General features: G+C 42.9%; 1 protein-coding gene across 1 annotated transcript in view; it reads right to left on the bottom strand.

Moving 5' to 3' along the window:
• The window catches only part of SART1 (spliceosome associated factor 1, recruiter of U4/U6.U5 tri-snRNP), an 87079-nt gene that overhangs the window by 10722 nt on the left and 50554 nt on the right, over positions 1 to 25803 (bottom strand). Inside the window, exons 14-16 of the mRNA XM_077456516.1 lie at positions 18018 to 18197; positions 17817 to 17927; positions 449 to 536 (exon numbers count right to left, since the gene is read on the bottom strand). Of these exons, the coding sequence (XP_077312642.1) occupies positions 449 to 536; positions 17817 to 17927; positions 18018 to 18197 (379 nt within the window). The remainder of the gene's footprint in view (positions 1 to 448; positions 537 to 17816; positions 17928 to 18017; positions 18198 to 25803) is intronic.

The raw sequence follows: 25803 nt of genomic DNA, 5'->3' as shown, positions 1-25803 counted from the left end.
AAATTTGCGAGGAGCACTTGCAAAGGTCTTGAGAGCCCTTTGCTTTTACCTATCAGGAGATGTTTTTTGAGTGACACCATGGTAATGAGACAGCTTTTTATAGGCCATCAGTTGAGACTGAATCAGCTGATAGTAAGTTGCCCTGACAAGGGGCAGGATTGCTTTCTAATTACTGACAGATTTCAGCTGGTGTCTTGGCTTTCAATGCATTTTTGCACCTCCATTCATGTCTTTTTCTCTGTGTCATTCCATTGTGTTACACGTAACACAATTTCTGAATGAGAAAGAACAAGAAAGGAAAGAACAAGAAAGGAAAGAACAAGAAAGGAAAGAACAAGAAAGGAAAGAACAAGAAAGGAAAGAACAAGAAAGGAAAGAACAAGAAAGGAAAGAACAAGAAAGGAAAGAACAAGAAAGGAAAGAACAAAAACACAAAATACATTTTTACCTTTGTTCTGACAAAGATGTAAAGCAGCAGCCAGACCTCTGTTTACAATCGGCTCTTCATCCAAAATAGTTGTTGACGCTGCAGAAAACTAAAATAAAAAAAATAAAAAAAGTGGGAAACAATGTATTATAGGAATATGGTCAACGGTGTACGCATATTGATTATACATCTCATGTTTAAGATTCATAGCTTTAGGCTGGGTTCACACTAGTGCGAATTGAATGTGGGTTTTCTCACATCCAATTCGCACGACAAGAGATCAGTGACCCAAGGAGCCGGTTCACATATCTCCATGGCGGCTGTGGCGCGGATTGCACAGGACTCCTGTGCGTCTTCTGGTCAGTTTCAGGGCTTAATTCAGGCAATAAGTCATCCCTGACACAGAACAGGGACGCACTGGACCCCCGCTGTGAGCCGGATCCAGTAGGAGTGCGACCCCAGCCTTAAAAAGAAACCAGCATCAGCCTAGAATATCTCCCCTTTATGGTTGAATGCTGGCCAATTCTGACAAGCAAAGCTCCGACAACCTCTGCTGTGGGCTGCATCTGTAGAGCCCACAGAGCTGCTCTGTGAGAAGCGCAGTCACAGCCATCCCTCCATACCCAGCCAATATTACAGTGGGGATTATATGGTGTAATTTCCCCAGGTTTTTGCAAATTCAATTATTATTTGCTGATCCGAAAAATTATCTGATCCATGACTCTGATCCGAGGAACGATCCGATCCGTGAGTTTTTTGATCCGTTGCACCCCTAATATTGATGGAGGTTTACTCGCTTTGACAAGAAACCGTAAAATCCTTTTCTGTGCCCATTGAGGGACACAGATTGAGGATAAAAGGAAACCTTAAGTTATACTGCTGCCTACAGGAAAAAAAGTGACACTAAAAACACACAGAAACCCCTTTAGGTAATAACCCTTTCCACCCCTCACCTGCTTGGTTGCAGAAATGGGGGGCACCTGATTGTTGAGACCATAGATAATATTTGATATTATCTTTAGGACTCCAATGGCCCATACACAGGATCCGAATATTGTACAAAAACTGTCATCTGAGGAAGAATCGTCCAATTTTCGGAACGTGTGTACACTACTTTCCAGAGTCAATCACGACAGTTCAGCCAATATTAGATCGGACAAGCACAAAAAATTTTCCTCGCGCGCGATAACAGATCGTACTATTTTCGTTTAGCCGGTATAGTTGTCTTTCTGAAAATACAAGACATTACAACACTACATCACTGTAGAATTTTTTTTTCTTTGTACGAGAATTTGTGACTTTAGTTACCTATTCAATTAAAAAAAAGGCGTTCGATAATCGGGCCATTAGTATAAGCCGCCTATAGCTTAATATCAACGTCACTCAAGAGAGATACAAAAACATAAGGATTGATAAAAAAAATTTGTTTTGTTGAACATAACCAAGTCAGTAAAAAGGATTATTATATTTTCTGACGACTCTTCTGGCTTTCGTTTTTAAAATAGTATTTACATCAGTAGACATCCTCAAACTTCTAGGGGTGGGAGCGAACATTCATTGCGGAGGCAGCTTCTAAGCAGGTGCCTGGGTCTGATACATGAAGCACCTGTGACAAAAGGATGAACCTGCAGTAGATGGATTATGCCTGGAAGGGCGAACAGATTAAACACTAAAGCAGAGGGGGACAAATCAACAGCAAGTGTTTGTAGATACCTCTTCGTTTCGCGACTGCCTGTATTCTTTGAGATTTTCCAAAGAGGAAATATGTGGAGGCTGTGCAAAACTGAGTGCATGTAGCCAGAGACTGGCCCCAATCAACATGGCTACTTTGATCAATGAGTCTACTGTAGCCAGTACACAGTGAGAAGCCAAAGTATTAACATCACTAAATTCTGGTGGTGAAAATCTTCAGCAGGCTTTATTAACCACTTCCCGACCAGCGCACGACGATGTACGTCGACAGAATGGCACGGGCAGGCATATTGGCGTACAGGTACGTCCAATATTCGATGCCACCCTGCCATCGGGAGCGTGCCGCCGCCGCGCTCCGGCGCTGGTCGGGACCCCCGTGAGGCCGGTCGCGGGACCCGCGGAGCGGCCGAATGGAGGAAATGCTGTGTAAACAACATTTTTCCATTCTGCCTAGCAACTAGTGACGCTGATCTCTGCTCCATGTGATTGGAGCAGAGATCAGTGTACACTAAATGAAAGCCCAACCCCCCCACAGTTAGTAACACACCCCTAGGAACACTTAACCCCTACACTGCCACCCACTGGTTAACCCTTTCACTGCCAGTGTCACTTACACAGGAATCACTGCATTTATATAGCAGTGATTACTGTATAAATGACAATGGTCCCAAAAATGTGTCAAAAATGTCCGATGGGTCCCCGACAATGTCGCAGTCACAATAAAAAATCGCTGATCAACGCCATTACTAGTAAAAAAAAAAAAATAATAAAAAATTAATAAAAATGCTATAAAACTATCCCTATTTTGTAAACGCTATAACTTTTGCGCAAACCAATCAATAATCGCTTATTGCGATTTTTTTTACCAAAAATATGTAGAAGAATACGTATCGGCCTAAATTGAGGGGGAAAAAATGTTTTTTTTATATATTTTTGGGGGATATTTATTATAACAAAAAGTAAAAAATAATGCGTTTTTTGCAAAATTGTCGCTCTATTTTTGTTTATAGCGCAAAAAATAAAAACCGCAGGGGTGATCAAATACCACCAAAAGAAAGCTCTATTTGTGGGGAAAAAAAGGACGTCAATTTTGTTTGGGAGCCACGTCGCACGACCGCGCAATTGTCAGTTAAAGCGACGCAGTGCCGAATCGCAAAAAGTGGTCTGGTCTTTGACCAGCAAATTGGTCCGGTCTGAAAGTGGTTAAAATGTCAGACTTCCCCTTGCCTTTTGAAAATCCACTCAATTTGAGCTCTAATGCATGAATACATTCTGAGGGAGGCACCAAAAGCATTTTCAGCAATAGTGATATCCCCCCTCCCCCCCCCCCCCATCCACCACAAAATGCATGGGTGGGGGGGGGGGTTGGGGTTCAACCTGCCTGTTAAAAAGGATTATAAAAAAAAAAAAAAAAAAAAAAAAAAAAATTGTGGACAATTAAGCTAAAAAGCAATCAAATGAGGGAGAGAGTGCCAAAATACGAGGATTGGTTTGAGTAGGCAAACAACAACACACACACTGCCACTCCGCACTGACAATAGGCATTTCCCCCCTAAAAAAAATAAATAAATACAATTATATAATTCAAGGGGGGGGGGGGGGGGGGAAATAGGATTTTTCCATCATACTTACCTGTAGAATCCTTTTCTTTGAGTACATCATGGGACACAGAGTCAGGCTAATATTAACCCTTTCATGACTAAGCCCATTTTTGGCATTTGGTGTTTACAAGTTAAAATCCATATTTTTTGCTAGAAAATTACTTGGAACCCCCAAACATTATATATATTTTTTTTAACAGAGACTCTAGAGAATAAAACTGCGATTGTTGCAATATTTTATGTCACACGGTATTTGCGCAGCTGTGTTTTAAATGCAACTTTTTGGGAAAAGGGACACTTTCATGAATAAAAAAAAAAACAAAAAAAAAAACAGTAAAAAAGTATCCCATTTTTTTTGCATAATGTGAAAGATAATGTTACGCCGAGTAAATAGATACCAAACATGTCACACTTTATAATTGCACGCACTTGTGGATTGACGACAAAGTACGGTACCTAAAAATCTCAATAGGCGACGCTTTAAATTTTTTTTACGGTTACCAGGTTAGCGTTACAGAGGAGGTCTAGTGCTAGAATTATTGCTCTCGCTCTGACGATCGCGGCGATACCTCACATGTGTGATTTGAACACTGTTTTAAAATGACTAAATTGTTTAAAAATAAAAAAAAATTTGATCACTTTTATTGCTGTCACAAGGAATGTAAACATCCCTTGTGACAGTAATAGGCGGTGACAGGTACTCTTTATGGAGGGATCGGGGGTCTAAAAGACCCCCCCACCCCTCCTTTACACTTCAATGTATTCAAATAGCCGAAAACTGAGATTCTGAACACCGGATATTTTTTTAAAACCGGCGCCATTGGTAGCCGAGTAAACGGGAAGTGACATGACGTCGCTTCCGTGTTTACTATGAGGAGACTGGAACGAAGCCCATTACGGCTTCGTTCCAGTTCCTCCCCAGCGGTATCGCACGAAGAATCGGTGCTCCCGATCGAGCGGGAGCACCGGTAACAGCGGCGGGAGGAGGGGACGTCCCCTCCGGCATAACAGCCGAGCGGCTTTTAGCTGCATCGGTTGTTATGGCTGGATAGCCTGCTGAAAAAAACGGTACCAGGATGATGCCTGCAGGTGCGGGCATCATCCCGGTATACCCCCCGGAAGCCGAGTACGCACATCTGCGTACGCTCAGCGGGAAGGGGTTAATTATCTGCTGGGTTATACTCCATTAGGTGAATGGACACTGGTAGACCAAAGGTCTTCAGACAGGAAGTGATCCCCCATATAACCCCTCCCATACAGGAAGCACTTCAGGGGATCTCTGTGTCCCACAATGTACTCAAAGAAATGGATTTTACAGGCAAGTATGATGTAAAAATCCTATTTTCATTCATCATGGACACAGTCAGGCTAATATTTATTACCTCCTGGGATGTCCAAGAGCAATAGCCACCGGAACTTATACGGCAGCGCCAAAGAGTTTGATCCTCGGATCTCTGAATGGGAGGCTAAAAGCCTTTGGATAGGGCTGAAACTTGACCTCAGATTGTGCTCAAAGCCAAATTTGATTTCTACAGCTGACTGTAGAAAAGCGAATTCTCCCCGTCACATTTCTGAGGGTGCCATTTCCTAGCTTCATACCAAGCAATAAAAAAGTCTTATAGACCTTATGATAAATCTTCCTAGTGATATCTTTTCTAGCATTCACTAGAGCAGAAACCACTGGTCCCGAGATGCCACAGTCCTTTAACACCCTGGCTTCAATAGTCATGCCATCAAATTTAGAGACTACAAATTGGGGTGGAACAAAGGACTTTGAGACAGTAGCTTGGGGGGGGGGGGGGGGGTGGAAGGAGGCGTTGGAAGCGTCCATGGCCCGTCTATTGGTCGGCCTCACAATCTCCGGGAACCAGGGCCTTCTGGGCCAGACTGGTGCCACCAGAATGACTGAAATCCCCTCTCTCCAAATCCTGCGCAACAAATGTGAGAAGGAGAGGGATCGGAGGGAAAGCATAAACCAGGGAGTACCGTCTCCATGGGGCTATCAGAGCATCTGCTCCAATTGCCAGAGGATCTCTTGCTCGAGACTAGAGGTCGACCGATATGGGTTTTTCTCTGGCCGATGCCGATAGCCGATATATGATGCCGATTTTTTTTTTGGGCCGATATGTTAGGCCGATTTTATTTTATTTATTTTTTTTCCTTTTTTATTATTATTTTTTTTTTTAATTCCCCTTGATCTAACACACCTTTCCCACTGGGGCGTTTTTCAGGCGCTTTTGGGCTAAAAATAGCGCCTGTAAAGTGGCTCCCCTGCAGTCTGTGTGAAAGACAGAGTGCTTTCACACTGAGGCGATGCGCTGGCAGGATCTTAAAAAATAAAAAAGTCCTGTAAGCAGCACGTTTGGAGTGGTGTATACCGCTCCTCCACCACTCCTGCCCATTGATATGAATGGGCACCACTGCCGAAGCGCATGCAATGCGATTTGGCAGCAGTGCTTCATGGGCGCATTTAACCTCTTCCTTGGCCGCTAGCTGGGTTAGATGTGCCCCACTAGCAGCCAAATAGCACCGCTAAAATGATGGTAAAGAGCCGCTAAAACTTGCGTTTTACCATCAACGCCTGCCCGCTCCAGTGTGAAAGCAGTCTTCATAAGTGATACAGAAAATTTCTTACATTTAAACATTTATTAAACAAAACAAACCTCCAATCAGTTTACTTGTATGTATGATTTAGCTAAAAAAAAAAAAAACACAAATAAATGCAGGTAGTCAAAACTTTTGGATGAAAAAAAAAAAAAAAATGGGCCATTTTGTTTTTTATTTTTATTTTTTAAATAGTGTATTTTTTCCCCAAAAAATGCATTTGAAAGACCTCAAATGCCGTGTGACATAAAATTTTGCAACAACCACTATTTTATTCCCTAGGATCTCTGCTAAAAAAAATATATATAATTTTTTTTGGGGGGGGGGGGGGGGGGGTCTAAGTGATTTTCTGGCAGAAAATACAGGATTTTTACTTGTAAGCAACAAGTGTCAGAAAAGATTTAGTCTTTAAATGGTTAAACTGAGAACTTCTACACACTGAGATGATTTCATTCATTCAAGTGTAAACATTGTATCTTCCTGTTCTTTTCCATGACGACTCAGGCAACTTACACTGACTTCTATTACATTAGTCATTTCCAAGTCCCACTGTAGTTCTAAATCGGCTTTTTATCAGCACAATCGGCCGATGCCGATTATTTAAAAAATGGCAAATATTGGCCGATATATCGGTCGACCTCTACTCGAGACACAAACTGCTGTAAGATTGTTGTTGAACCTGTATGGCAGTAGGTTGACCTCTGGCGTTGGCAAAATTTCCTGGAACACCTCTGGGTGTAGGGACCATTCCCCTGGGCTGATCTGCTGGCAGCTGTGATAATCTGCCTTCCAGTTCTCTACTCCCGGGATATGGACTGCTATGATTGGCATGTCCCTCTGCCCAGGCTAGTATGTAGTTCACCTCCTTCAGAGCTGAACTACTCCTGGTACCGCCCTTTGTTGGTTTAAACAGGCCACTACAGTGGCATTGTCAGACTGAACCTCCACCATCCAGTATCGTAGGGCTAGACATACTGCCCGTAATTCTAGGAAGTTAATGGGCAGGGTCTACTCTGTCCCTGACCATTGCCCCTGGGCTTTGAGCCTGTGTAGTCAGTACTCTAAGTTATTGGGAGAAAGGATTTTCCCTTTCGCAGGTTCTGATCCTGCAACCACCAGTTTAGGCTTAAGCATGCCTGAGGAGATAAGCACATCGGATAATCCAGGGCTTTTCGTCCTGTTCCAAGCCAACAAGATGTCTTGATGTAAAGGCCTGGAATAGAACTGGGCATAGGCCACTGCCTGGAAGGAGGGTACCAACCTCCCTAGAAGACTCATACAGAGCCGAATGGAGGGCTGTCTGGTGCCCCTTATCTGACGCACCTGATCCTCCAGGGTACAGTATCCCAAGAATACTCTTGCTTGGACCATGTTTACAATCAGTCCTAAATATATTTTAGACTTTGAGCTGGTCTCAAGGCTGACTTTTTGGTATTTATGATCCAGTCTAAGCTTTTCAAACACCTCACTGTGTATATGATGATCTGTTCTAGATCCTGTACTGGGTGATCTGAGCAGAAGGTTGTCTAGATACCCGAGCACCAGGATCTCTCGGGGAGCTATAGCAAGCCTGAAGGGTAGAGCTACAAACTGAAAATGCTGGATCTTAGAAACCTCTGAGGCTTGTAACCACAAGATATAAGTGAGGTGACCCACTCGTCCTGAATTGTTTTCCAAACATCTGCAAAGTGCAGCAGCCTTCCCCCCACACAATTGAGTGGGGGCATCCCCTCAGAAGGAGGGCTTGGTGCTGGGTTTAGAAGAATTTCAACATTCGAGGAAGCAGTCTCTGGGTTTATAAACAAGGGACATTTGATGCTTTTCTTCAGAGGAAGTAGAGAACTCTCCCCTACGGAAATCTTTTGAATATATTTGTCCAAGTGATCACTGAATAAACGTTCCCCATGAAACGGGAAACCTGCCAATAACTTTTTACAAGGAAGCTCAGCTGACCAGTTCTTAAGCCATAAAAGTCTAATATATATATATATATATATATATATATATATATACACACACACACACACACACAAACAGACATACATATATATATATATACACATATACATACATATACACACACAGACAAGAAAGCCAGACGAGAAACCTGCTGTATTGAATCCTTTAAAGCATCAACAGCAAAACACAGGGCTCAAGGAATATCTGTCTTACTTTCAAGTAAGACAGATACTAGATCCTTTACGGAATAGCTGAAATGGCCAAAAGAAAAAGGAATCCTTAAAAAAAAAAAAAAAAATTCAATTTCTTGGCAACAGGGTCTTTCAAACCCAGTGTGTTATCTACCAGACAAGTTAAGTTCTTGTTTAAAGGAAGAGATTGCTGCATCTATGGTTGGCATGCTCCATTTACACTTTTCATCCATGGGATATAAAAAGGAAAACATTTTAGGAGGCAAAAAAGTCCTGTCAGGATGTTCCCAATCAGCATACACTGCCTGTTCCAACAAGGGGTGTAGCGGGAAGTTTGTGCAACCTGAAAAGGTCTCAGAAATCCCAAAGGGGGGCCCAGTCACCTCTGCAAGCGGCAACTTAAAAAGGCAGAACGAACCATTTTGGTCAGTCAGGTTCAAAAACCTCTGCGACAGAGGCAGACATCAAGTGGATATCTTCTTGTCCAGATTGCGCGGAAGCAGACTCCTCTACCAGGCACTCAACCGAATCCAGAGCTTTAAGATCTGTCACGCTTCCTGCTACCCTGTGGGATAGAGACAATCATGGCAGCAATCCTGTGCTCCGACCCAGCTAGGGCTGAGGACAATTCATCCTTAGTGATAAAGGGTGAAGCAGCCTCTGGTCTTTCAGGGGATACAACACTAGGGATATGACTAGGTTCATCAGGTATTACTGATGACGTAGGTGTGCCCTTCCTTGTGGTGTTAGTCCCACTCCTCTTTTTGGTAGACATTCAATGCTGCAAACAGTAGTTGGGTGTAGTTAAAACACCTCAAAAGGGAGACCCTTTAATAGGGCTCACCAAGCACCTATGCAACAATCCTGCCAAGCACCTTTAGCCTGCAAAGCAACACCTGGTGACTCGGGTAAGGAGAAATTAACCACTGCAAGTGTCTGTTCAGAGCCTGCTCCGAGACCCACCGCTGCCTTCTGGAAGCAAATGTTTGGCATGCACAGCCTAAATAAGCTAGGTGTGTGCCAGAACGGTGTGTGTGTGTGTGTGTGTGTGTGTGTGTGTGTGTGTGTGTGTGTGTGTGTGTGTGTGTGTGTAATGTCCCAGCGAGTGGGCATGACTCTGTTCATGTATGACACAAATATTTGTGCGCCCATTTAAAGGCTATGGCGCATCCGCCATGGCTGCCAAAACACACAAACTGAGCCCAGCGGCGCTCTTGCGAACGCACGTGCGCCATGGCGAGCCAAGGAAAAATGGGCCAACACAATGGGCCATCGTACAGGTAAAAAACAGCCAGACAAGCAAAAAAAGGGACACTTTGCAAACAACCACAGCTAGCCCAGAACTCCCCCGTATGGTCACCGCAGACAGGTCTCAAGCCTTTAGCTAGCCTGACTGATTGTTACAATCACTGGGACACCCCACAATAATAAAATAAAGGGGTTTCACTTACCTGTCCAGGCGCAGGGCCATTTCGAAAACTAAGAGTCCAATATTCACCCTTTACAGGGGTTCCTGTCACTTGGACCTTTAAGGACTGGATAACCTTTCATGTTTAGGGTCCACTCCCTTGTACCTATACTACACCCTGCAGGAAATGCCTTAGCGCTGTAGTGTCCAAGATTTCCACTCCGCAGGGTCCATCGCCCGGAGGCCACATTACAGGTAAAACCTTGCATGATCTAGAGTCTTCTTTGCGTGGCTCAAGTCCCAATTATCCAAGCATAAAAGCCTGTGTCAAATGGTTCCAATCGGTCAATTCCTTGATTAATTTTTGGAATGGTTTGTGGGACTAGAGACCTGGAGCTCAGAGAGCGCAAATAAACCGTGACCTTCACCTTGCAGATACTGGTAAAAAAAAAAAAATGAAAGTACTTCCTGTATGGGAGGGGTTATATAGGGGATCACTTCCTGTCTGAAGACCTTTGGTCTACCAGTGTCCACTCACCTAATGATTGAGAATAACCCAGCAGGTAATGATTATTAGCCTGACTCTGTCTCACATGATATATGTATTTCTTTTTCATACGTTTTAGGAGTACGCCAATAAGTGATAATACAAATATTAGCGATAGTAATGAAGTCTGTCCTAAATCTAAAATAAATTATCCATATTCATAAGTTCTGGTGGAAAGGAAAAATCTGGATGTCCTTTTAACCATACACAGCTGGGAAAGTGGTGTTTGACTAATTTATAAGAAGTCATGCTATTCTGGTGAGCCTCCATTTCTCTATTCAGAGAATACACAACACTGAGATGGATTTGAAGTAGCAGTGTATTCAAAAGAACAGTACCTTTTATATGACAGACTTCACTACCATCACAATATTTGTATTATCGCTTATTGGTACACATTACTTTTATAAAATATGCATATTTTCACTTGATTTATATAAAGTTGGTATAATCTTATTTGAATATAGCACTGCTATACATTTAGGTTTTAATGCAAAAAGGATGATTGCATTGAATCGCGCAAAATAAGATCATGGCAACTAATATAAAATGTCTTAAAGGCTAAAAATCAAAAATGCACCACATTTGGGCCCATGTGGAGAAGTAATATCTATCTACACACATATACCGGCTTTAGAACACATCACACTCAAAAATGAACCTATGTACACAGTATTCAATGTATATTTATGGCAGTTCATTATAGAAAAGAGCTAAGGATTAACCCATTGATGCCGACCATATGCAACATATGCGGCCCTACTCGACTGGGCTTATTTACGTGGGGCTGCATATTTACACATCTACCTTTGTGCTGGGAGCGTGCCGCGCTTGCAGCACAGAGACCGTGGTCTCACCAAGAGCCACGGGCCCCGTTCTAATGACCAGGACCGGAACCGGCCAATTCCAGATCACCTGATCGCTGCGATAGCCTTCGATTGGCTATCACAGTTGTCACTGAAACCCGCTTTTCGGTTTTTGAATAGAGAAGACAGATGCTTGCTTGAGAAGACAGCGTTTACTGATGGGTTATATAGGCACCACTAGATGATTGACACTGGCACACCCTAGACAGGAAGTTTAACCCCCTATATAACCCCTCCCCTTACTGGGAGTACCTCGGTTTTGTAGCAAAGCAATATATGTGTATTAGAAGAGGTGAGAGACCTCTGTGTCCCCCGATGTACTCCAAGAAAAGGATTTTACAGTTAAGCTGTTATAAAAATCCAATTTTCTTTTTCGTACATTACGGGACACAGAGCCACAGTATTTACTGATGGGATGTCCCAGAGAAACACTATCTGAGGGGAGGGAGACAACAAAAGTAGGGTACAATCAGACTGGAGGACCTTGTACCGCTGCCTGCAGCACACTGCGCCCAAAGGCGATATCCTCAGGTCTTCTCACATCCACCAGATTCTATGGCCCAAAGACCAAGTTGCGGCCTTGCACATTTGAGTCACAGAGATCTGGTGACGCACTGCCCATTAAGCACTAACAGCCCTGGTGGAGTGTGCTTTGATTTGAAAAGGTGGAACTTTCCTCTTCAAACCATAAAGCTCGAACAATTACCTGTCAAATCCACTTAGCAATGGTAGATTTCAATGCTGCCTGTCCTTTAGAATTTTCAGGCAACACAAACAAAAATAGGATTTTTATAACAGCTTACCTGTAAAATCCTTTCCTTTGATGTACATCAGGGGACACAGAGCTATAATAATTACTATATGGGTTATATCGGACCAACAGGTATTGGAAACTGGCACACCCCTAAAGGAGTGTACTCCCCTATATAACCCCTCACATTACTGGGAGTCCTCCGTTTTGTAGCCAAGCAATACAAGTGTATCCCAAAGAAGGGAGGGACCTCTGTGTCCCTTGATGCACATCAAAGAAAAGGATTTTTTACAGGTAAGCCGTCTTAAAAATCCTATTTTCTTTTCTTACATCAGGGACACAGAGCCATAGTAAAAACTATGTGGGATGTCGTGGCCTTACAGATCTGAGCCATAGAGGCCTGATGATGCACCAACCAAGAGGCACTAATCGCCCTGGATGAGTGTGTTCTTAACCCCAGAAGGAAGAATTTTCTTCTTTAAGCTGAAGCTTGAACAATCACTTGACAAATCCATTTGGAAAAATAGGATTTTTAAAACAGCTTACCTGTAAAATCCTTTTCTTGGAGTACATCATAGGACACAGAGTCTCAAGTAATTACTTGGTGGGTTATAGGCCTACCTTCAGGTGTTGATACTGGTATAACCAATACAGGAAGTTGACTCCCCTATATAACCCCCTCCTCCTTCCAGGAGCACTCAGTTTTTGTAGCCAAGCGATATAAGTAATATACTCTCACTTCATAAAATAGAGGGGCGGGAGCTCTGTATCCTATGATGTACCCCAAGAAAAGGATTTTACAGGTAAGCCGTTTTAAAAATCCTATTTTCTTTATCGCACATCATAGGACACAGTCTCAAGTAATTACTTGGTGGGATGTCCCAAAGCAATGCTACTTGAGGGGAGGGAGACACAACCCATAGGGTAACCCCCAGACCTGAGGACTTATACTGCTGCCTGCAGCACACTGCGCCCGAAGGCGATATCCTCATTCCATCTTACATGCACTTGATAAAATTTTGCAAATGTATGTACTGAAGGCCAAGTCGTGGCTTTGTAGATTTGAGACCCGGAGGCCTGGTGACACTCCCAAAAAGCACCAACTGCTCTGGTAGAGTGCACCTTAACTTGAAAAGGGGGAATCATTCCCTTTAAATCATAAGTTTGAATTCTAACTTGCCAAATGCACTTAGCGACACTGGATTTTGACGCTGGCAGAAGAAATAAGACATCAGTCTTACGAATCGGAGCAGTTTTCTTAAATACATTTTCACTACTCTCACTACATCAAGACAATGTAGTGACCTTTCTTCCCTGGAACAAGGTTTTGGGGAAAAAAAACCTGGCAGGACAATATCTTCATTCAGATGAAAGCCTGAAACCACTTGGCAAAAAACCTGGACAAGGGCGCAACACCACTCTGTCCTCATGAATAATCAAATACGACTCCTTACAAGAAAGAGCAGCCAATTCTGAAATCCTCCTTGCTGAGGATATAGCAAACGAAAATATCAGCTTCCTAGTCAGAAGGACTAAGGGAACATGTTGCAACGGTTCGAATGGCTGTTTTTGTAACACTGACAAAACTAAATTCAAGTCCCAAGGGCTCAAGAGTGATTTAACTGGCGGATAAATCCGCAGCACTGCTTGCATGAAACCCTGGACTAAAGAATGAATAGCAAGCAGTCTTTGAAATAAAAATTGCCAAGGCTGAGACTTGGCCCTGAGTACTATTAAGGGCCAACTTCATCTCTACGCTTAATTGTAGAAAGGTAAGAATTCTGCCTAGGATATATATCTCCGAGGGTACCAACCCTTGGATTCACCAGGAAAAATAAGCTTTTCAGGCTCTATAATATATAGCTCTAGAAGCTGGCACCCTAGCATTAATCAAAGTAGAGAGAACGGACCTGGAAAGCCCACGTTTATTCAGAATGTGGGCCTCAATAGCCAAGCTGTTAAATTTAGCGTTCGTAAAGTAGGATGGAATATCGGCCCCTGAGATAGCAGGTCTGGCCTTAGTGGAAAGAGCCCTGGACCCTCCACTGCCATCCTTACGATCTCTGCATACCATGACCTTCTGGGTCATGCTGGTGCTACCAGTATTACCGATTTTCTTTCCAGCTTGATCCTGCAAGGAACTTGAGGTAGCAACTGAAAATCGGGGAAAATTGCATAGATCAGTAAAAACTGATCCCATGGGGTCGCCAACGCATCTGTTCTGTATGCGAGTGGGTGCCCTGTCCTGGATGCAAAAGTTGACTAGCTTAGTGTTGAATCTGGACGCTAGAAGGTCTACGTCTGGAGTCCCCCATCTTTGGCAAACAGCCTGAAACACCTTGGGGTGAAGAGACCATTCTCCTGGGAATAACTGCCGGTGGCATTGTCGGACTGGATCCTGGCAGGACAATTCTTTAACCTGAGGTCCAGGTTTCTAGAGCCAGATACACTGCTGGAATCTCTAGGATGTCGATGGGCAAGGCTCCTACTCCCCAGCCTGAAAAAGGCTAGCATCTGTCGTTACTACCTTCCAGATAATTGAGCTGAAGGACTTTCCCTTCAGCAGGTTCCAAGATAGTAACCACCAACTGAGGCTTTGGGACACTCATGGGGACAGCCACATTGGCAAGTCCAAAGCTGGAATCGTTTTGTTCCAAGCAGACAGAATACTGCTTTCAGTTTCGAATGGAATTGAGCATAGGGAATAGGTTCGAATGAAGCTACCATCTTCCCCAACAACCTCATGCAAAGGCAAATTGAAGGATTTCTCTTCGACCCGATCATCCTCACCAGCTCCTGTATGGAGCTGATCCTTGTGGAAGGCAAGAACACCCCTTTTCTGGGCTGTGTCTATGGTCAGGCCTAGATACTCCAGCCTTCTTAGTGGCTTTAAGGAGGATTTCTTTAGGTTGAGAATCCAACTGAAACCTTCCAGGTAACTGCTTGTGATGGCTACACCTTGCTTTAAGCAAGCCACTGACTGGTCTATTAACAATAGATCGTCTAAGTAAGCCAAGGCAGTTATGCCCTGTGCCCTTAACCCGAATAGAGGTGGGGCTAATATCTTAGTGAATACCCGAGGTGCTGTAGCAAGCCCGAAGTTATTAACTGAAAATGCTTCTGTTCTACTTTGAACCGCAGAAACCTCTGGTGAGGAGGAAATATATGGACAAGCAGCTATGCATCTCTGATGTCGATGGACGCCAGAAGTTTTTCTCCTTGCAGGATGGAAACAACGGACTTGATTGACTCAATGCAAATGGAGCGGATTTTCAGGAACAGATTTCGATTACGTAGATCTAGACTTGTTCCGATATCCCCATTTGGCTTTGGCACCGTAATTAGGTTTGAGTAAAACCTCAAACCTTGCTCGTTTGGGAATCTGTGATCACTCCTTGAGCCAATAATTGGTCTAATGCTTGTAACAGGGATTGCCTTTTCCCTGGATCCTTGGGAATGTTTGATCTCTGAAAAAGAGATGGTGGAAACTCTCAAAGCTCTAGCTTGTATCCTAGAGACACTGTGGAGAGAGTCCATTTGTCCTGAATCTCCCTTTGCCAGACTTCTGAGTACATCAGAAGTCTTCCCCCCACCTTGGTGAGGGGAGATGCCTCTTCATAAGGAGGTCTTGTATTCTGCTTTGCAGACTTGTAGCCCCAGGTCTTCCTTTATGCCTGGTCTGATGGCAGAGGCCGAACAGTTTAAATGAAAGACGCTTATATTTTCTTTTGACTGGCAAAATAGTACCATTTCCGCTGAAAATGGTTTGAATGTATTTATCCAAAACTATCGTCAAATATTCGTTCTCCCTTAAAGGGGAAACTAGTTAGAAGGTTCTTACAAGGCGTCTCAGCTGACCAACCCTTTAACCAAAGGGTCCTTCGCATATGTACAAGTACAAAACGCAAGGCGCGATGCCTGGTGAATAGAATCCTTCATAGAGTCTACAGCAAAGCATAATGCTTTAGGTAGCTCGGCCAGCTCCTGTGCTTGTTGTGCAGGGAGCTCATCTGAGAGCATCTGTAAACTGGTCCTTTAAGGACTGACAGATGCCTATAGCTGCAATTGCAGGCTGAGGAACAGTACCTGCTAAGAAAAAAAAAAAAAAAAAAAAAAAAGGATTTTAACAAACCTTCCAACTTCTCATCTGTTGGATCTTTAAGCATAAATGCATTGTCCACTGGGTTTATTTTTCCCACATTGGAAATCGCAGCGTCAACTGCTGGAACTTTCAATCTTTTAGTGAATCTTTCTTCCATAGGATAGAGCTTTGCGAGTCTCTTTGGAAGGGGAAAAATGCTTATCTGGATTTAGCATTTGTAAGGTAGGATGGAACACTGGTCCCTGTGATGGCAGGTCTGGACGTAGTGGTAGGGTCCATGGGGACCCTACCACCATCTTCACTATTTCTGCATACCAAGATCTTCTGGGCCACTAGAAGCACCGACTTCTTTTCCTGCTTGATCCTGCAAAGAAGTCATGGTAGCAGCAGAAAAGGATGGAATGCATAAATCAGTGAAAACTGATGCCACGGAGTCACCAACACATCTGTCCCGCATGCAAGTGGATCCCTTGTTCGACACAAAGTTGTCGATCTTGTTTTTGAACCTGGATGCAAACAGATTTATGTCCGGGATCCCCCAACTTTGGCATATAGCCAAGAAGATGTCGGGGTGAAGACACCATTTCCCCTGGAAACAGCTGCTGGCAACTTTAGTCCGCCTAACAGTTCTCTACCCCTGGAATGAAGATTGCCGATATCCACGTCACATGCTTTTCTGCCCAGATTAGGATCTGGTTTACTTCTCCCTAGGCTGGTGCCCCCTTGGTGATTGATATAAGCCACTGCTGTGACATTGTCGGATTGGATCCTGACAGGACAACCCTGCAACCTGAATGTTCATTCCTTTAGGGCTAGGTACGCTGCACAAATCTCTATAATGTTAACGGGTAAGGTGCTCTCAGTTTTGGACCATTTCCCTTGGACAGTAGTCTTCCAGAACTGCTCCCCAACCCGAAAGGCTAGCATCTGTTACCACCTTCCAGGTAACAAGGATTTCCCTTTCCTCAGATTCTCAGGCACCAAACGAGGCTCTGATGCACTATTGGCGATAAGCGCATCAGAAAATCTAGCGCCTGGACTTTCTTGTTCCAGGCAGACAGGATACTGTTTTGCAGCAGTCTCAAAGCTGCTTGCGATCAGGAGCTTTCCGTGAGCCACCAGTCATTGTGACGGGAGCGTGCCATTGCATGCAAATATGCAGCCGCTTGACCCGTAAATAGGTGAAACAAAACTACCGCTGCTCTGGTCTGATAATTCTGAAAGAAATCTCCAAATAAAAAAAAACGGTCTTGACGTGAATAGTGGAGACCCTTGCAGAGAGTAGTTATGTACAGTATAACAAACTGAGAAATACTGCACTCCCTGGCTAACTGGAAAAACTGTCAAGATTTTCAACATCTGCCCAGAATCTACCAATAGCAGTTAAAAAGAAAATCTTCCAATTCAAACAAAAATAGGATAATATATATTCTCTTCTTCCATAAGGACCCCAAGTAAAAGTGAGCAGGGATGAGGTGGGAGGGGTTACACCAAAATCCAGCACCCTGAGACTTTCTATGAACTTCTGCAAATAACCAGTGCTTTGGCCAGCTGTGTTTTTACATGCCAAGTAAACTATATGATGCTGCTAATACAAAAAGGAAAATAAAAAATAATAATTAGAACAGAACTAAGATGGAGAGAGGAAGTCATTTGTTTACAACACACCTCATGCTGGTTTTTCTCTTCATCAAGATTCACCATGCTCCAGCCAACATTTTCTTCCCCATCAGACTCTCCTCCTTCTTTCTCAGATTCCTCATCATCTTTCTCAAAGTCCTAGGAAAATGTCAGACTGGTTAGACTCCTGGAAGTAGGAGGATAGCATAAAGCAGAGCTATGTAACTGGAGCCCCAATTTGCCTCATACCATTAAATCCTCTTGATCTTCTCTGTTCCCTGCCAGACCATAAGTTGGAATCTCCCCAAGTGTTCTGCAGAATTCAGAGGTTGCATTGAACACAATGGACCCCTTCTTATCATCATCATCGTCATCAGCATCTTCATCTTGACTCTTCTGAGAAGTAACCTTTTTTACTATTGAAACAACCTTAAAAAGAGCAAACATTCAAAGTGAAAATGTGAAGCATATTCGTGTAAGTCAGAAAGTTTTTCTTCATTAACATGAAACTTTGCAAAAAGCAAAAAATATGTACTTGGGCTCCATTCACACCTATGCAGTTTGCCTTTGAGTGCATCAGCAGTGCTTTTTGCGTTTATGCTTTATTTGGGGGGCAAATTAACCACTTTCAGACCGGACCATTTTGCTGGTAAATGACCAGAGGTCTTTTTACAATTTGGCACTGCGCTGCTTTAACTGGTAATTGCGCGGTCATGCAATGTTGTACCCAAACAAAATTTGCGTCCTTTTCTTCCCACAAATAGAGCTTTCTTTTGATGGTATTTGATTGCCTCTGCGATTTTTATTTTTTGCGATATAAATGGAAAAAGACCGCAAATTTTGAAAAAAAAAATGATATTTTCTACTTTTTGTTATTAGAAAAATCCAATAAATTCAATTTTAGTCATACATTTAGGCCAAAATGTATTCAGCCACATGTCTTTGGTAAAAAAAAAAAGTCAATAACTGTATATTTATTGGTTTGCGCAAAAGTTGTCACATCTACAAACTAAGGTACGTTTTCTGGAATTTACGCAGCTTTTAGTTTACGACTGCCTATCTCATTTCTTGAGGTGCTAAAATGGCAGGGCAGTACAAAACCCCCCCAAATGACCCCATTTTGGAAAGTAGACCCCCTAAAGAAATTGATAAGTGGCATGTTGAGCCCATTGAATATTTTATTTTTTTGCCTCAAGCGATTGAATGACAAAAAATATATATTTTTTTTTTTTTTTTTTTTTACACAAAGTTGTCACTAATTGATATATTGCTCACACATGCTATGGGCATATGTGAAATGACACCCCAAAATAAATTCTGCTGCTTCTCCTGAGTACGGGGATACCACATGTGTGGGATTTTTTGGGAGCCTAGCCGCGTACGGGGCCCCGAAAGCCAAGAACCGCCTTCAGGTTTTCTAAGGGCGTAAATATTGAACTTCACTCCTCACTACCTATTACAGTTTTGAAGGCCATAAAATGCCAAGATGGCACAAAACCCCCACAAATGACCCCATTTTAGAAAGTAGACACCCCAAGCTATTTGCTGAGAGGCATGTTGAGTCCATGGAATATTTTATATTTTGCCACAAGTTGCGGGAAAATTACAAACTTTTTTTTTTATTTTATTTTTTCACAAAGTTGTCACTAAATGATATATTGCTCACGCATGCCATGGGCATATGTGAAATGACACCCCAAAATAAATTCTGCTGCTTCTCCGGAGTACGGGGATACCACATATGTGGGACTTTTTGGGAGCCTAGCCGCGTACGGGGCCCCGAAAACCAAGCACCGCCTTCAGGCTTTCTAAGGGCGTTACAGTTTTGAAGGCCATAAAATGCCAAGATGGCACAAACGCCCCCCAAATGACCCCATTTTGGAAAGTAGACACCCCTAAATTTAGGGGTACACTAGTGAGACTAGGTAATAAATGGCGGGTGCCCTGAAACTATAAAAAAATAACTAACCAACCAGCGTCACCTGTAACAGTTATATGGTGATCACTGGTGAAAGGATTAACTAGGGGGCAATCAGGGGGCTTTATGCGGTAGTATATGGGGGTCCCTGGCGCTATAAAAAGCTGCGGCGAACCTAAATACCTACCTGCCTAACTAGCGTCACCTGTGACACTAATACAGCGATCAGAAAAACGATCGCTTATTAGGCTGGGTTCACACTGGAGCGATGCAGGAACGCCACAAATCCGCGGCGGGTTCCCGCATCGCATGCCTCCCGGCGGCAGTTCACACTGCCCTATGCGAACTGCTAGGAGTGTCAGTGAAATGTTAATGACACCCCCAGATCAGTTCGCATATCGCAGTGCGATCTGCAAACTCGGATCGCATGGTGTGAACACCCATGCGATCCGATTCTGCTGCGGACCAAAAAAAGGGTCCCGTGCGAGTTTGCAGCGGGTGCGACACGAATTCAGCCATACTATCTGTATGGCTGAACTCGAATCGCACAGAGATCGGACCGCGGGAAGGCAGGGACTTATATATACGCCCATATGCCTGCCCGTGCCATTCTGCCGACGTATATTGTCGTGCGGCGGTCGGCAAGTGGTTAAAAAAAAACGCAAAACGCTGCAAAATTGTGGTAAAAGAAAAAAAAAAAAAAAAAAAAATAAAATAAAACGCACCACATGCTTTTCTACAGCTTCTCCATTAAAGTCTATTGAACCCAAAAAAAAAAAAAAAAAAAAAAAAAAAGCACCGTTTTGCGTTAAGTCACACCCTTTCCAAAATGCAGAGGCAAAAAATGCATTGATGTGAATGCGTTCCATAAGAACCTATGGTAAAAATAATGTCCTGCGTTTCTGCAAAAAGCTTTAGAAAAAACGCATTTGTGTGAATGGAACCTTAAATGGAAGTAAACCTAAACATGTGCCTGGGCACTAAAAAAAATTTAGAGACACCACACTACATGATTAAAAAGGTTAAAAGCACATTTATACTGTCCCATTTCTAATGAATCATCAGCTACTGTTAAACAAAAAAAAAAAAAAGTGGGCTAAAGTCGGAAGAACTGGGTAGATTAAAAACCTTAAGTTCACCCATAAAAATAAGATTTACAATTTTTTTTTGGAGGAGCTTGGAAAGTATTGCACCCACAATCAGACCGGCGGTGCAATGTAGGGCACCTACAGACCGTAGGTGTAAGCTAAATAATGCATGCACCGTTTGTTCACAGGATTTCTCTGACATTTACTAAACGCACAAGACAGCTGCTGCACAAATATTTTAGATATTAATTTTCAAGGTGCGAGCGTTTATTTTTTCACCCGCTCGTACCTCATACGGGCAGGCAGTTAAACAATGACAAGAAGAATCAATGAACTACCTAGAGCGCTCAACAGTGCACTGGTAGTTAAGAACTACTAAGGATGTTGGTACTCTTAGTTCATTCAGAGTCCTTTTCAAATAGCGAGTGCAGGGAGAAGATCTGTGGTTGAAAAATATCGACTGAAAAATGGTGTTAAATCGGCATTTTGCAGAAGGAAAAAAAAATAAAAATTAAAAATAAATTTAAAAAAGTGCAGAAAACGTGCCACGATTTTGCTTTTTTTTTTTTTTTTTTTTTTTTTTTTTTTTAATATAGGTCACACGACTCAAAAATGTAACATGGGTGCATTCTCGCCTTATTTTCAAGGCATTTTAACAGGGAGGTGCGTTTTTTTGGTGCAATTTTTTTTAACTGACCAAAAATGGAACCACAATGGAAGAGCAATGGACCAGGTGCTGTCAGACCAGAGTCTTGAGAGTGTGAGAACCATTTGATCTCTGGAGTCAATCCCTTTTTAATGCATGCTAAGATTGTTTTCTTTGCTTGCAGCAGCTTGGCATTGCCTGCCACTGCCAAGCCTATCATCCACTAAGACCCCCGGGTCCTTTTCCATTACAGATACCCCCAGAGGTTCTCCCCCTAGTGAGTAGATTGCATTCATATTTTTGCCACCCAAAGGCATCATTTTACATTTTTCTACAATAAACCTCATTTTACATGTAGTTGCCCATCACATTAATTTGTTCATTTCTTCTTGCAAGGTTTCCACATATTGCGGAGAAATAATTGTTTAGCATCATCCGCAAATACTGAGATTGAGCCATTTATCCCATCCTCCAGGTCGTTCATGAATAAAGTAAATAAGATTGGTGCCAGGACAGAACCCTGGGGGACCCCACTTTCCACACTGTCCTAATCCAAGTACTCCCCATTTTATCACCATTTCAATCCATGTACTCACCCTATGATCCATGCCAACAGATCTTAGTTTGCACAGTAAACTGTATCAAATGCCTTTGCAAAATCCAGATACACCACGTCTACGGACCTTCCTTTATCTAGATGGCAGCTCACTTCCTCATAGAAGGTTAATAGGTTGGTTTGGCAAGAACAATTCTTCATAAATCCATGCTGATTACTGCTAATGATACCATTTTCATTACTAAAATATTGTATATAATCCCTTATCCCCTTCCAAGAGCATGCATACTATTGCTTTTAGGCCAACTGGTCTGTAATTCCCAGGGATGTATATTGGCCCTTTTTAAATATAGGAGCTACATTGGCTTTTTCTCCAATCTGCTGGTACCATTCCAATCAGTAGACTGTTTGTAAAAATTAGGAATAATGGTCTGGCAGTTACTTTACAGAGTTCCTTAAGGACCTTCAAGGTGCAAGCCATCGGGTCCCAGTGACTTACTAATGTTAAGTTTTTCAAGTCTAATTCTAGCCTCTGTTAGCCATGAGGATAAACATTTCAGTTTTGGTTACTGAATTCCCCCCCCCCCCCCCCCCGTTTACCTCGTGAAGACTGAGGAGAATAATAAAATTCAATACCTTCCCCATCTCTCCATCCTTAGTAACCATTAGATCGATCCCCTTCATCATTCTTTATGGGGCCCAATATGATCTTGCCTTCCTTTCTTACCATTTATATATATAAAAAAAAAATAATAATAAATATATATATATATATATATATATATATATATATATATATATATATATATATATATATATATATATATATATATATATATATTGCTTTAACTCCCCTCCGCTATGTGCCTTTCGTGTTCTATCTTAGCCGCCCTGGTGGCGCCCTTACATTTCTTGTTGCAAGCTTTGAAAAGTTGGAATGCTGAGGCTGTTCCCTCAGCCTTGTATTTTTTGAAGGCCTTCCTTTGCTTTTATATGCATTTTTCAGTGGAGTTAAGCCACCCAGGACTTTTATTAGCTCTTTTAAAAAAGAGAAGTATGGGTTTCCTTTTTTTTGCTTACATCTATTCTAGGTTAGCTGCCGATATCTAAAAATCTTACCAGCACTCTCAAAAGTGCCCCCATTCTGTTAAAATCAAGCTAAATACCTGTGGGAGGGGGCTACAGACTTTCATACAGTGCAATACCTAGAAATGGTCTGGCTCTGGATCCACCGACTTTCCTGTTATTTTGCTTAATTGAGGTGCTCGCTCCCGAGACTTCAGAGCATAGCTGATCAGCTGCTTTAGCTGGGGACACAGGGCAATGGAAGCATGTGAAGAACGTGCTCATTCTAGATAGCAGCCTGGGTGTTCACCTCTTCACTAAACACACCCACATGTCCTCCAGAGGGAGGGAGTAAAGGAGAGGCTGGATTGTGGAGATGTTTCCACCTCCTGGAAACTTTTGAACCGAGAAAGAACCGTTAGAGGCTGATTCTGGGATCTTCAAAAGACTATTCTGCAAAAACTAAAAAAAGGACTGAGGAAAGAAAGAAATGCAATGCAGGTATGAGGGTAGCATGTACTGCCTATTTTTGCATTCCCATACTTCACTTTTAAATTTCATTTCCCACTGGGATGCACTGGCTACTAAAATTATTTAATATGTTCTTAAAGCATACCCATTGTTCTTTGTTCCTATTCAGTATCTTTCTAGCAATGATTGTAGTTTAGGGAAGTTGGCTCTTTTGAAATTCAGCGTCTTTGTATTCCTCTTAAAGAGGGACGGTTTAAAAAAAAAAAAAAAATTAAAAGTCAGCAGCTGCAAACACTCTAGCTGCTGACTTAATAAGCACACTTACCTGTCCAGGGCGCCCGCGATGTCGGCCGCCCAAGGCTGACCCGTCGCCACCATTTTGGCCAAGTGAAACAGGCAGTGGAGCCTTGCGGCTTCACTGCCCGTTTCCTACTGCGCGAGTCGCGCAACGCTTTGTGAATGGGGCGCGCTTTGTTCTGGGACACACAGTGCGAACCATTACCCAGAAGACGCCGCACAGAGGAGAGAAGACAGAAGATCTCCGCGGAGGAGGAAGAGGCAGATTAGGATTATGTGCCTAGCAACATGCATTTCTGGTAAAAAAAAAAAAAAAAAAAAAAAAAAAAAAAAAACAATTTTCTTCATTTTTATTTCTGGATTTTTTTCTAATTTTTAAATGTATTTTTTTTTCAGGGTGGCCCTCCACTTTAAAGAGGGATTCCCGGAATTTTTTTTTTTTTTTTTAAAGTCAGCATCTATAAATACTGCAGGTGCCGACTTTTAAAATAAGGACACTCACCTGTCCCAGGTCCACCGTTGTCCGCACCCAAGGCCGAACCATCCCTCGGTCCTCGGATGCTGCTGTCGTGATCTTCAGTGTGGGAATCAGGAAAATAGGATTTTTGTACTCACCGTAAAATCCATAACTAAATGGGTTGTATAGCCTGCCATTAGGAGAACTAGGCAAAAATGTTACACGATACACAGAACTTTTAATCCCGCCCCAGGGGGGCGGACCCTGTGCCATCAACCCTCCTCACTGCTCCCAGCAGCTTCAGTACGTCAACAAGCAGTATAACGTAGAAATAACGTAGAAATAAGAGGAGGGGTGGGTGCTGTGTCGGTCGGTGAATTACAGAGAAAAGGATTTTACCGCAAGTACAAAAAAAACATTTTCTCTTATATTCACCAACCGACACAGCTCCTCTCTAACTAAATGCAAGCAGTGTCAAACGAGGGGTGGGGGGAAAAAAAAAAAAACACAGCATTAAAAAAAAAAAAATAAAAAATAAAAACTTTATCCACCATGGCAAGTGGGAACTAGTGAAACTAAACCCACAAAAAAAAAAAAAAAAAAAAAAAAAAAAAAAAAAATTCCACCATATAACCGGGTATCCTCAACAGGAGCAATCCCCAACACCGCAACATTTCAGGGGTAATGCAACAGTGCATTAACAAATCAGCACTGCGTTTTTATTGAAAAACCAGGAAAAACACTAAAATTGCAACTACACGGCCACCTGCAAAACTTTGCGGCCAAACCCAGCATCAGCCGGTGCACTGACGTCTACCTTGTAGAACTTGGTAAACGTATGGACAGACAACCAGGTCACCGCCTTACACACACCTGAGCAACAGACGCTTGGTGTCGGAAGGCTCAAGATGTTCCGATTGCTCTTGTAGAGTGGGCTGTGACTGGAAAGGGGGGGGGGGGGGTCACCTGCCCCTTCAAGGCGTAGGCTTGGATTACAATCTGTCTGATCCACCTGGAAATGGTGGCCGACGAGACCGCCATGCCTTTCTTAGGACCAGCCACCGAAACAAACAGTGAGTCTGACTTCCGAAAGGGGGCTGTGGCAGACAAGTACACCTTCAGAGCCCTAACCACATCGAGAGCATGAAGGGCCACCTCCTCGGGGTGCTTCGGTTTAGGGCACAACAATGGTAATACATACAATGTCCTCATTGATATAAAAAGCCAAAAAGCACCTTCGGTAGAAAGGACAGTTGGGGACACAACACTAACTGATCCCTGTTGATGACCAGATAAGGTGACTTGCATGACAAGGCAGCCAATTCCGAAACCTTCCTGGCCAATGTGATGGCCACTAGAAAGACCACTTTCTGTGAAAGGGTCAACAAGGGAATCTCCCTGATATTCTCAAATGGCAGCTTCTGAAGCGCCGACAACACCAGGTTCAATTCCCATGGAGGACGCACCGGAGGGACTACATGTCGCACCCCCTGAAAAAAAAAAAAAAAAAAAAAAGGTACTCACTAATGAGTGAGAC

Source organism: Lithobates pipiens, unplaced genomic scaffold, assembly GCF_037356315.1.
Source record: "Lithobates pipiens isolate NorthernLeopardFrog02 unplaced genomic scaffold, aLitPip1_a1.2 Scaffold_10, whole genome shotgun sequence".
NCBI classification, from domain to species: Eukaryota; Metazoa; Chordata; class Amphibia; order Anura; family Ranidae; genus Lithobates; species Lithobates pipiens.
This window is presented reverse-complemented; position numbering and strand designations above follow the sequence as displayed.